Here is a 12,210-nt window from a genome sequence, read left to right as displayed (position 1 = left end):
GTGTGTATGTAAATATACACATAGTAATGTATAGGGGGAGGGAAACAAAAGAAAATATAACAAAATGCCACAATGGTTATTTTAAGATGGCTTAATTTTTCACCTCTATACTTTAAATTTTTTTCCTTAATGCCAGTATATGAAAAAAATCAAATGTTAGCAAAATATTTGAAGTAAGGTTCAAACAGAAGGAAAAGCCCTGCACTTGTAAACAAAATATCTAAATTCAAGACATTTATCCTGTTTGTAAACTCATCTGTAAACAAAATTATAAGAATTACTTCAAATAAGATATTTAAGGAGTTTTTTGCAGTGTCTGGAAATCGGTAGGTCAATAATATAAATTCAAATGAAAATCATTGCAAAGACTAGTTTAAAAAATGTATGTGAGGGACTTCCCTGGTGGCACAGTGGTTAAGAATCTGCCTGCCAATGCAGAGGACACGGGTTCGAGCCCTGGTCCAGGAAGATCCCACATGCCACGGAGCAACTAAGCCTGTGCACCACAACTACTGAGCCTGTGCTCTAGAGCCCGCGAGCCACAACTACTGAGCCCATGTGCCACAACGACTGAAGCCCGCGCGCCTAGAGCCCGTGCTCTGCAACAAGAGAAGCCACCACAATGAGAAGCCCACACACTGCAACAAAGAGTAGCTCCCACTTGCCGCAACTAGAGAAAGCCCACGTGCAGCAATGAAGACACAATGCAGTCAAAAAATAAGATTAAATAAATAAATAAATAAATAAATAAATAAATGTGAAAGTGTTTAGCACAGAGCCTGGGCCATAGTTGGTTACCAGGGATTATTAAATGAACCTGAATCATCTCCCTTTCCTGGTGACACCTAGATTCTGAAAAGGAAGATTAGAAGTATTTCTAACTGCCACCATTTAACTTGGGTTCTCTCATTTCTTGCAACTGTTTATTTGATGCTGCCATATTGTTTAAAAACAAATAAACCAAAAAATAACAATAACAACAAAAAACAATGAAACTGGTTTTCTCCTTGCCTCTGGAGGACAAGCCGAACAAATCTATCCTTTAGCTCCCTTCCTGGATTCTCTCTTCTTGCTTAAATCCAGATCCAGGGTAGAACTGATTCAGCATTTGGCAAATAGTTTTTCCCTGGATATAACTTAATATTCTGTTTTGGGAAGGGAGAATATCTTCATGTGAGAAATGCTGGCTTACCGCCCAAACCTATACCCCACTGGATAGAGTCCATGACTATTTAAAGACCCTGGTCTGAACCAAAGGAATGATATAAATGATTCCATTGGTATGGGAAATTTTGCCTGGTAGGAGCACACAGGATGATTTGTCTTGGAAATGGCCAGAGACTAGAACTAAGAGAAATATGAACAAAAAAAATACATTGTGGGCCTGGATTTAGGATATGGTCATAGGAAGAGGATTTGGGGATTCACTGGATGGATACGGAGGATGAAGGGAGGGAAATGGTGAATGAGGACTGAAGTTTCGCTTTCCAAGACCATGGAACGTCAGTACCATGGACAGAGCTTGACCATCGGGAGAATAAAATGATGAGCTCACTTTGGGACATGATGGTTTGGGCTAAGAGCAGGAATTTCACAGGGATGACCATAAGCAGTTTAAAATCTAACCCTGCAGACCAGATGGACCTCAAGCTAGAGGTGTAGACTTGAGACCTATCAATTTGGGCAAGAAGGTGGAGCCTAAGTCTTCATGAAGACACATGAGCCTTACGGAGCACTAGTATTTAGAGAATAAAAGAGAAAAAGGGATCTAGTGAAGGAGCTTAAGAATGAGTAGCCAGAAGGTATAATGCCAAAGGTAGGAAAGATGGTTTCATCCAGGAAATGGAAGCAGACCTAGACCTAAGAGGATGGCAGAGCTGTGACCCATGGTTTAAAACTAAAGCTAAGACCTCATGTCTCCTTTCCCCTGCTTTAGTTGAAATTAGATGCATGCACCGACAAAAAACAAAAATACAATGTCAAATTGAAGCCATAATACAATGTTGAATTGTGCTTTAGTGGTAAGCCAAACCATTCAGTTTTAGAAGCCCTTAGAATGCCTTGAACTCCTGGCTTTAGCAACTATGACTCTATTAATTTTGTGGCTTGTTCAATCAATGTGGACTTTTGCATTATTAATTAAAACCAATGCTTTTGAAATATCAGGCTGTGTTACTTATAGGCAGGACAGAGCCTAGAACCCAGGACTCTGGATCCCAGGCAGTGGGCAGTTCATGTCAGCTTGCCACATCTCAGGATGCACCCAGATACCTGTGTATAAAGACCTGGGACAAATCAAAGTCCCATAAAGTGTAAGCACCTTAAGTTACGGCATCCTCTTCCTGGCTAACCATACCTGAACACCCTCCTCCCAAAAAAAGGATCTATTTCCCCTGCCTAGTTCTCTATCTCACATATGTGTATTTGCCAAATGTCCCCTAGTCTCCATCCTTCTCCTCCTCCACCCCAACAAAGCCTCTATTGCTGGTCAGCCAGATCCACAGATGTGGGTGGGTCATCATGGTGACAGAGGAAGCCCTAATGCAGAAGGAGAGAGACAAAAACAGCAGAGGAGGGACCCTGCCCTATTTCTAGGGTAGCCAAAGGTCTGAGCTTTTTAGAAGTGCTTCCTTTGACTCAGAGAAGCATAGTAGAAGTCAAGAGAGGTGCTTCTGTGTTGGAGAGACCATGGAATTCCTGAACTCGTCTTTAAAAAAATTTTTTTCTGTGATTTTCAGGTGATCATCAGTATAACCATCCGATTTTAAGCAGCGCTACCCAGACCCCTACACATGGTGAGAGATGATTGAGAGCGTTCTGCATTCCATCCTCATTCCAAGTGGCTCCATCCTAACTACTGATGCCTATTATGGCATCAAACATGGTCACTCGCTCATTGAAGCTAAGGTGTAAGGAGCCAGGTACCCGCCCTCCTCTGGGGCCACAATGCTTCACTCTCACTTTTAGACAATTGTCCCCCTAGTGTCTGTCTCCGAAATCAGAGCGATCTTCTGCCATGAAAGGGAAAGAGTAAGCCCCTTTCTTAACGCATTTCACTTGCAACCTTGATCACTTCTTGCAGCCATAAATTCCATGTGTCCACAGCAAGGAGTGAACACTCTCCTTTGCCCAAGGCTACTTGTGGTACCATTTAGGAATGACATGAGATGTGAAAAATTCTATTCATGCTCCCCAAACTAATTAAGATTTAATAAAACTCAAAACCCAACTGGATGACCTGAGCTTTAGCTTCCCAGCAGAGGAAGAACCTGAAAGTTGCAGAGCACAGGCATGGCAGCAAATTGCCAAAGGGTTACAAAACCATGTTTCCCTCTTAGGTTTCAACGTCCTCCCACCAGATCACAACTTACCATCTGGAACTGCAGTGAACAACTATTTTTTGGTACATGCCCAAAACTTGATAGAACATGACAGCCACGTAAATTGTGAGCTATCATCATTCTTCTGTCTTTGCTGTGAAGTAATGAAAACACCATTAAATTCTAGTGAGAGAGAAACTCAAAACAAAGATAAATTCTGCAGCTCACCTGGCAGAGAGACCTACCCCTCTCATGTCAGACTCTGCTCTATTTCTGCATTCTAATTCGGAGAACAGAAGTGGACTATCTTGATATCCCCCTCCAGCTCCTAGTGGAAATATATGATGAAAGCAACAGTTTAATAAGGTGTTTCAGGTTTCGGGGCCTAGGAGAAATTAGAACTGGGAGAAATCAGAGAGATCAGTTAAAAGAAGCTGGTATCAGTGGTGATGTTGACAGTGGGGAGAGAAAGAAGGGTTCAGATATGAAACATTTTGTAGGAAGAATTGGGAAAACTTAGTTACTAACTGAATATGGCTGATGAGAGTCAATTATCAGTAAAATGCAAAGCCACGATCCATGAGAAGAATGGAGGGTCTTATTCACACCATCTAAGGAATCAGGAAAGCAGCCAGTGTACTGAGGATGGAGCTGTTGATGGTGAGCTCGGATCTGGACATCGAGAGCCGGATATGGCTGTAGGATTTGCAAGAAAAACCACTCAACAGGCAGTTAGAAATGCAGACATGAAGTCTGGAGGGAGATGACAGCTGAAGATGTAAGTTATGCTTTGGAAGCAGTAACAGAAGCCTTGGGAGTAGGGGCAATCTGTGCAAGAAGGCTGAAAGAGAAAAGCAGAAGGCAGAGCAGAAAGCCTGGGGGATGCCCATGGTGATGAAGCAGCAGCAAGGAGAGGAGCCAGAAAAGGCAAACGAGGATGCTCTGCTTGCTCAGTATCATTCTGAAAGAGTAACTATGAGCTGGTTTTCCCCGGAAGAAGCCAACACAAGCGCAGCCCCTGAATACAAAAGGAGGAACCATTCTTCCCTCCTCTTCTTCCTGTCTTCTTTTTCTACCTGGTGCGAGGAGATGAGGGTAGATGAGACCCAATCCCTGTCCTTGAACAGCTCCCAGCCTAGTGGAAGCAGGGTTTTCTCTGCATTCCTCCCTTAGATGTTACACTTTTCCCAGGAGCTGGCAGAGCAGCTCTCAAGAGAAGAGGCAGCCTGTGTCTACTTGATTAGCAAATGAGCATTAATTGGATCCTTATTTTGGGCCAAGCACTATGAAGGCATCAGAAAAATTGGAAAGCAAGACTTCTGCTGTCAAGGAGATTGCAATCTTTGGAGATCAGCAAGACCAACTCAAGTCAAATGATTAGAGACGACATAGACACTAAACTGGGTGGTATTGACCAGAAGAGCAATAGGGGCTTGAAGATCAGATATCACTCTCGGCTTTAAAGATGTGATGTTGTCATAGTGAAGAGTCTTGGGGGAAGGGAGAATCTGGATAGAGGAAGAATAAGGAAGGGCATTGCAATAGGAGAGAGAGCGTGAGCAAGGGGGCAGGGGCAATCATGGTGGAGGGAAAAAGCAAGGAAGGGCTGGCTTTGGCTCAGTGGCAGGTTTTGGAGAACAGTGAGGGGTAAGAGCACCCAGAAATGTTGCAGTTGGAAGTGGGTGAGCTGAGTGATGCCCTCAGTGGGAGTATGATGCCAACAGGCAGAGGGAAGCTCGTTCTTCTCCAGCATGGCCAAAAGTGAAGAAACCAGAGCTAAGGGGCTGTGGCTATTACCCAGCTCTGGGTAGCAGTGCTCCCGGCTTCCTACCCACTCCACTTCCTGGTATCTGTCCCGATCTGTGCCAGGGAGGCTCTTTCAGTACAGCATGTTCTGATCACTCAGGGATGTAGAGCATCCCCCACACCCTCACATATGTACTGAGCTGGCGCGAACACCAGCTCATTGGCTGGGCTCCCCTGGCTCCATCCCCAGTGTTGGGGGTACCAGTGAAGGCAGGAAGGGATACAGAAGCCAGGAGTTCCCTGTATTGAGGTTGCCCTTGGACCAAGCCTAGGGGTCCTTCTCTTTGTCCCACGGTTCACAGCACCCTCTTTGCCAAGAGGCATACGGAGACACAGACCACTGATACATTTGTCCAAAGTTAGAGCCTGCCCTTTCTTGGATGTCCCAAACCAAGAGGATGGAGGGATGATGCAAGAGCCACCCAGCTGCCTCATTTCTGGGAATGGTACCACTGTTTTCCCAGCAATACCGGTTAACTTCTGGCTGTGCTTCAAGTCGGTCAAGCACCAAGGCATGCTTGTCTTCCTGCCTTGGATCTCTATTCCTTTTTGTCCCCCATCTTCATGGCCACTCAGCACCCATACCTGCATCTCCTCTTCCCCCGACTCCTGTTATTCCTAATCTGGCCCCCAGAGCCCAGCCCAACTCATTCACCTCATTAGTCATTCACCTCACTTCTCTTTGTTCTTTCCTTCCATGTCTTCCCCGCTTCTTTTCCCCAGGTCTGGCACTGAACAACTCTCCCTTCTCTCTCTTAGACTTTGTAATCTCGAGGGATGGAGGGAGAAAAACAGAATGATGTACTAGGCATTTTGCCCACATTCTTTCCTCCAGCAGCTCAGAGATGGCTAAGGGGGCTTCAGAGGAAGGAGTAGGAACAAGAGGAAATGGCTTTGTAGCTCACAGTGGCTTGTCAGTTGCAGGGCTTGGAGAAGCCAAAGGTGGAAGGGGTGGTGTGAGAGATGAAATGACCTCGCGGACAGTGTGGGTTGTAGTCTTGGTGGAGCTAGGTCTTGGACCCAGTCCTATGGGTATGCAGACAAGATGGGTCACTCTACCTCCTTCAAACTCAGATTTTTTCTGAGCCTGAGAGCTAGTCTGCCTAATGCTATTGGGGAAAGGATAGAACCTTCACACCAAAATAGATGATTTTATGACACCCCCCACTCAGCTCCATTGGGCTTACATTTTCATCAGACAGCCCAGTGATATACCGGCAGAAAGAGTTTGCCATTCAAGGAAGGGTAACCTGCCATCATGGCCAGTGCAGCCAAAAGCACCTGCCCCCCAGCCTGTTGGCAACTGAAGCTGAGCACTGAGGGAGGCTGAGTCACCAGCATCACCTGTGTCCTAGCACAGGGGGCCAGGAAAGCAGGACAGGGATGAGAGATGGAACCTGAATGCTTCCTTCCTGCCTGCCCCCCAGCCTTTGTCCCCACTAACGCCATGACCCCTCCCTTCTTTTGCAGAGAAGCCTCGGATGAACAACATCCTGACATCGGCCACCGAGCCCTATGACCTCTCCTTCTCCCGCTCCTTCCAGAACTTGGCCCACCTGCCCCCATCCTACGAGTCCGCAGTGAAGACCCATCCCAGCAAGTACTCATCCCTGAAGAGGCTAAGTAAGTGGGGTTTTCCTGGGGTTGGGGTCTGCCTCTGGGGCCTCCACAACGTCTTCCTGGGTCTCACTCTCTTGCCGTGCACCTGAGGGCATGGGAGGGGGGGCCCAAGAACAAAGAGCAAGGTGTAGCACGGTAGAAGAGAACAGACAAGTCCCTTGTTTTTGTTCTTTAGAGCGTGACTCCATGTTCTCCCTCAGTAGAACGGAGGCCATGGGATCCTCAGAGCCACATTCCCATGGGAAGCAGTGCTTCAACTCATGTACCAGGTTAACTACGAGAGAAAGCCTTTCCCCAGCCTCAGCCCACACCTGCCTTCTTCAAACCCTGGGCCTTCCTTGCTCTCTGTCTTGGAGTAAAGGCTCTCAATGCCAGAGCTTTCTCTGAGTCTCTTCCCAGAGACCGGCTGCGGAAGGGCCCATAAACCAGCTCCCTCCCTAACCCCGTTAACACCATCTTGGGAACCTGAGACTCCCCATTCCACGCACACACCCCATTTCATGAGTTGAGCCCAGTACATCCCATGGTCCCAGCTCTGCCATTTGAGTCTGGGGAGCTCTAGGGATTGATGGGTTTCAGATGTTACAATGTCAAGAAGGTACATGGCAGGAGAGGTCTTCTCTTCCAGCTTTCCAACCCCTGGACCTTCTGCCTCCATTTCCCGATGAATCTATTTCGATGACCACCCAGCTACAGGGCCGAGCCTGTGCTTGACAGTACAGGGTAACCTATTGTGATAGAAGTTCAGCCCATGAGTCCATATCAGCCACCGCCAAGGTGGAACAGTGAGTTTCTATGGCTAAAAATGGGAATCCCACATTCTGCAGAGATCTGGAAGGCTGCCTGTAGGAAGCCTCATTCCTGAAATGTGGAGCAAAGAAGGCTTGTGCATGTCCTGGGTGAGTTCAAGGGTGAGCCTGGGGGGCCTCGTGGATGGAGAGATGGGCAGAGCATCTGAACGAGGTGCACACATGGGATTGTCCGGGCCTGCTCGTGCTGTGGGCACAGGCGAAGCACGTGTAGACTTGATTCTGTGCTTGTGCGGGGGCTGGATGCCCATGTGTTGGCTTCCTGGGCATAGGCTGTTACTCCAGAGAAGGTGTTACTATGTTTCTAAGTTACCAGTAAGGATTTTCACAAGCGCCTCCTGGATGGAGCATTCTGCTTTATTCTAGCAAGAGTCTGGTTCTGCAGCCCAACTTCCTTGGAGAGAGGTTCTGAGCCTCATCAGAAAGCTGCCGGCTGCTCCTTGGGTGTTTCAGCAAGACCCAGGGAGCTGTTCTGTTTCGGGACCATGGTGTGGCAGGAGCAGCACCGGAGCAGGAGTTCAGGGTCATGGGCTTGCCATCTATTCGGCCATGAACTCCCTGGAGACCTCGAGGGAGTCCATTAACCCCGGATACTCAAGGTGGTCCAGGGACGAGGGGCATCAGAATTGCCTGGGAGCTCCTTAGAGATGCGGACTCTCAGACCCACCCCAGAGCTAGGTCAGAATCAGACTCTGCATTTAACAAGACCCCTGGGGTCTGGAGAAGCACAGCCTCTACCTGTCTGGGCTGCAGGATCCTAGTTGCATCCTGGCTGCACGGTCACAGTGTCGCCCCAGCTCACTCCTCTCTCTCTCTCTTTCTTTCTCGCACTGTCTCTCTCCCCTACAGCTGACAGGGAGGCAGACGAGTATTACATGAGAAGGCGGCACCTGCCCGACCTGGCCGCCCGTGGCACCCTCCCCCTCAACGTCATCCAGATGTCCCAACAGAAGCCGCTGCCGCGAGAGCGACCCCGCCGGCCCCTCCGGGCCATGTCGCAGGACAGGGTCCTGTCCCTGGAGCGGGGCCTGCCGGATGAGTTCTGCATGCCCTACGACCGCATCCTGTCGGACGAGCAGCTGCTCTCCACGGAGCACCTGCACTCCCAGGACCCGCTGCTGTCCCCGGAGCGGACGGCCTTCCCCGAGCAGTCCCTGTCGCGGGCCATCTCGCACACGGATGTCTTTGTGTCCACGCCCGTGCTGGACCGCTACCGCATGATCAAGATGCACTCCCATCCCAGTGCGTCCAGTAACTCCTGCGCCACCCTGGGCCACAGCCAGACGGCAGCCAGGCGCCAGGCCTTTGCCTCACGCAGACACAACACCGTGGAACAGCTGCACTACATCCCAGGCCACCACACCTGCTACACAGCCAGCAAGACAGAAGTGACCGTGTGACCGGCGGGGCAGGCAGGCCAGGGGTCGAGAGGGGCCTGGAGCAGAGCTTCCGGCTCTGGATGGCTCCCTTCCCTCGACCCCTCTGTAGGAGCTGGGGGTGCACCGCCTTTGCCCGGAAAGCCATATTCCTGGGACACGGCCGGTGGCCTGGCACAGCGCGCTCGGACCTGGGATCTAGAGCGATCACCCTCACTCTTCCAGAAGAAGTGAAGGGGGGGGAGGAGCGGGGCTAGGCCCCAGTCCCGCCCCCCCCCCCACTGTCACCAACTCCCTTTCAGTCCCACATCCCCTCTCCCCGTGCTGGAGACCCTGGCCTGACCCTGGCCCGAAGCTGCCTGGGTTTGAATTGGCCAGTGGGTGCAGTCAACGGGCTGACCCTGACCCAATAGGCTACTCGGTCTCATTCATTTACTTAAAACCGCATCACAGAAATCTTCTAGTGCCTAAAAACTGCCTGCTCGCTCTCTCAGAGCCAGGGAGCCGCTGTGTCCATAAGCACAATAATGATTCTCTTCTGCCTGCTGGAACTCTCTGGTCCCCACTGGGTGGCCCTTCCTCCACCGACGCCCTGGGGCCCTGTGCCCCTCCCCTAAGCCCCGGGACAGGGAGGGGTCCCCTTCCTTCAGCTGCCTCTCCAGGGGTGGGAACCCCGCCCCATTCCAGCTGGCTGCCCCGCCCACAAGGCTCTGCCCCTCCCCCAGCCTTAGATTCCACCCCTGGGTTCGCTGGGGCTTTGCTCTAGTCCTTCCAGAAGAGAGCAGGGACGGGGTGCAGGGACTTCTGGGGTGCCCTCCCCAGCAACCTGGTGATCTCCACACTTCCTCCAGGCCTCTAGGTCTGAACTGTGACCTGCCACTCTGGCCTGCCTTCCCCTCCCCTGCTCTTCTCCCAAGAGGCGTCTGCCCCTGGCCAGAGAGCGGAGGTGGGGAGGCCACTGTGACGCCCTGGGCCTCAGGGGCTCGCCATTCCCATCGCCCAGGGCTCCCACCACGCACGTCAGGCAGGACAGAGGCTCTGGCTTCTATAGAGGGGCAGCTCAGCCCCAGCCAAGGAGGACCCCAGGTGGCTGTCCTGCGCCTTGCCTGCTCCCCTCTCCCCATCACTGCCCCCCTGCTTGGCCCCTTCTCTGTTTAGAACTTGCTCTCTCTGCCTGTTTCCCCACCCCTCCCCCACCTCCCATGACTCTCTCCTGGCTGCTGCTTCTACAGACCAGTGCCTCCTTTGGATCAAAGGGACAGAGACCCATTAGCAGACGCAAATAATGGTACTCCAGGCTATTGGTCTGGGCGTTAACTGGGTAGCTCCCCAGTCGCTCCCCTGAAGGGGGCATTGGGCGCCAGGCAGATCCATGCCCTCAGCTCTATTGGGGGGCTGCCCCCGCCAGCCCATCTCTTCTCTGCCTCCAGCCTGGGGGGTGGGCAGGATATGACAGCCACCTGGAGAGCAGACAGTGAACGAAGCAGCATCCATTCACTCCCTGCAGACTAGAGCCTGGGGTGGGGGAGAGAAGGGGCTCCCCCATTCTCAGGGCCAGGGTACCTCCCTGGGCTGGAGCTGGGGGAATCGGCTTCAGACTATTGGGTGAAGGTAGGATACTAAAAATGTGACTGCCGCCACAGTCAGACTCCAAAAGCAAAGACCTGAAACTGGGCTTTTAGATCCCCAGTTCCGCATACAATATGTATGGCCCTTTAAAAAGGGGGGCGGGGCAGGGAGAACTCCCCAGTGTCAGCCCTGGGAATTTTTAATCTAATCCACAGAGAAATCAATTGACTGATTCCTCTTACTTATTCAAGAATTCCAAAGCTCTTGTTCCCCCCCCCCACCCCCCCCCCCAAGGCTCACTATCACATGAATCAGGAGGGGATTGAGCTGGGGGTGAGGGACACAGCCCTGAAGTCCCCAATGGGGCAGTGTCACTGGGTCTGTGAGGCTGTGAGGGTAACTCTGCTTTCCTTCCTTACAAACACATAAACCTTCTCCAGGGCTGGTCCCTAAGGGTTTATGAGACTTTTTGGTCCAGAAGGTGAGGCTAAGAGGGTTGGGCTGGAGGCAATCAACTATTCCTGGAAACGAACGTGTGTCTGTCACAGCTGGTCCCCTCTGCCCACTGCTCTCTAATCCAGCCCTTGAAGTCCCCTTGAAGGCTGCCTGCTGGTGCAGAGGGGAAAGGACGTGAGTGGGTGAGAATCCCCTCCCCAGGTGTCTGCACACACATATATCTGAACCAGAAACCAGATTTCATTCTGTGTCTGAAGCATCATCTCAGCACCAAGTCCTCCAGCCCTCAGGACGATGCTCCTCCCAGTCCTGTGTGTCTGTCTCAGGGGTTGTTTGATAGATTGATTCCAAAACATTTCTCATCCCAGCATTCCTGCTGCCCAGTTTAAAACCTCTGGTATCACTCGGATCAAAAAATTCTACCTGAACCATTACTTCTTTTAAATGATTCTTCTGCTTCACCCTTGGGTTTGGAAGGAGTGAGGGAGGGAAGGAAGTAAGGAAATAAGAGAAAGAAGTCTACAAACTTGCTCCAGTTCAGTCCCTCATTTCAAAATCCACACAATAATGTCTTAACTGGGACACAGCAGTATCTCATTTATCGGTCGTGCCATCCATGTTTGCAGAATAAGCAAAGCCAAGTTACCGGACAAGTTCTTGTAGCAGATAAGAGAGGGTTCTGGGGCTGGCACCCAGATGTCCTGACTTCCAGCCTCACCAGGCTGGTGGCCACTACCACACTTGGAAGGGCTGGCCCTTCCCCGACAATGGACGCCCGCCTCCCCCAGCAAGGGAAGCCCAAAGCCCAAAGTTTCCCTCTGCTTGCCCGGCTGTGTGAGTTTCCATTGCTCTGCTGGGAATGCACTGCGGTCTGCATGGGTTCTCTCCTGCCCTGAAGGTTCTTGCTGATCTGCTTGGCCTTTGATGACAGCGAAGCTCTCACAATCTGTCATGTCCTTCCACCTTTCCTGCCTCACTTCCACCAGTGAACTCCTGGCTCCGTGAGCTCATAAGTCACAAAGGCTTTCCCATGAATTACTTTAACCCCCTAAATGGGCTTCAGCCCTCAGGGCTCCCCAGTGTCTTGGGTGATGGGTCTGCCTTCTAGAAAGTTCCAATCCTTCTCTTAATTCAAACGTCTTCTCCCCTCTTTCCACTCTCCCACCTGGAAACTCACCTCAGTCTTCTACGCCCATTCAGCCCTTCCTCCCTCTCATCTCCCCCGCCTTGCCCTTTTCTTCCATTTACCTCTCT

General features: G+C 50.9%; 1 protein-coding gene across 2 annotated transcripts in view; it reads left to right on the top strand.

Annotated features, from left to right (window-relative positions):
• Nucleotides 1–9,064, top strand: part of SHISA6 (shisa family member 6) — a 252,892-nt gene extending 243,828 nt beyond the window's left edge. Inside the window, exons 4-6 of one of the 2 annotated variants that reach the window (XM_061175323.1) lie at nt 2,739–2,795; nt 6,597–6,749; nt 8,405–9,064. In XM_061175323.1, coding sequence (XP_061031306.1) covers nt 2,739–2,795; nt 6,597–6,749; nt 8,405–8,955 — 761 coding nt within the window. In that variant the 3' untranslated portion in view covers nt 8,956–9,064. The remainder of the gene's footprint in view (nt 1–2,738; nt 2,796–6,596; nt 6,750–8,404) is intronic. The other variant, XM_061175324.1, reaches the window with a different exon arrangement.
• Nucleotides 9,065–12,210: the final 3,146 nt, after the last annotated feature.

Source organism: Eubalaena glacialis, chromosome 19 (genome assembly GCF_028564815.1).
Source record: "Eubalaena glacialis isolate mEubGla1 chromosome 19, mEubGla1.1.hap2.+ XY, whole genome shotgun sequence".
NCBI classification, from domain to species: Eukaryota; Metazoa; Chordata; class Mammalia; order Artiodactyla; family Balaenidae; genus Eubalaena; species Eubalaena glacialis.
This window is presented reverse-complemented; position numbering and strand designations above follow the sequence as displayed.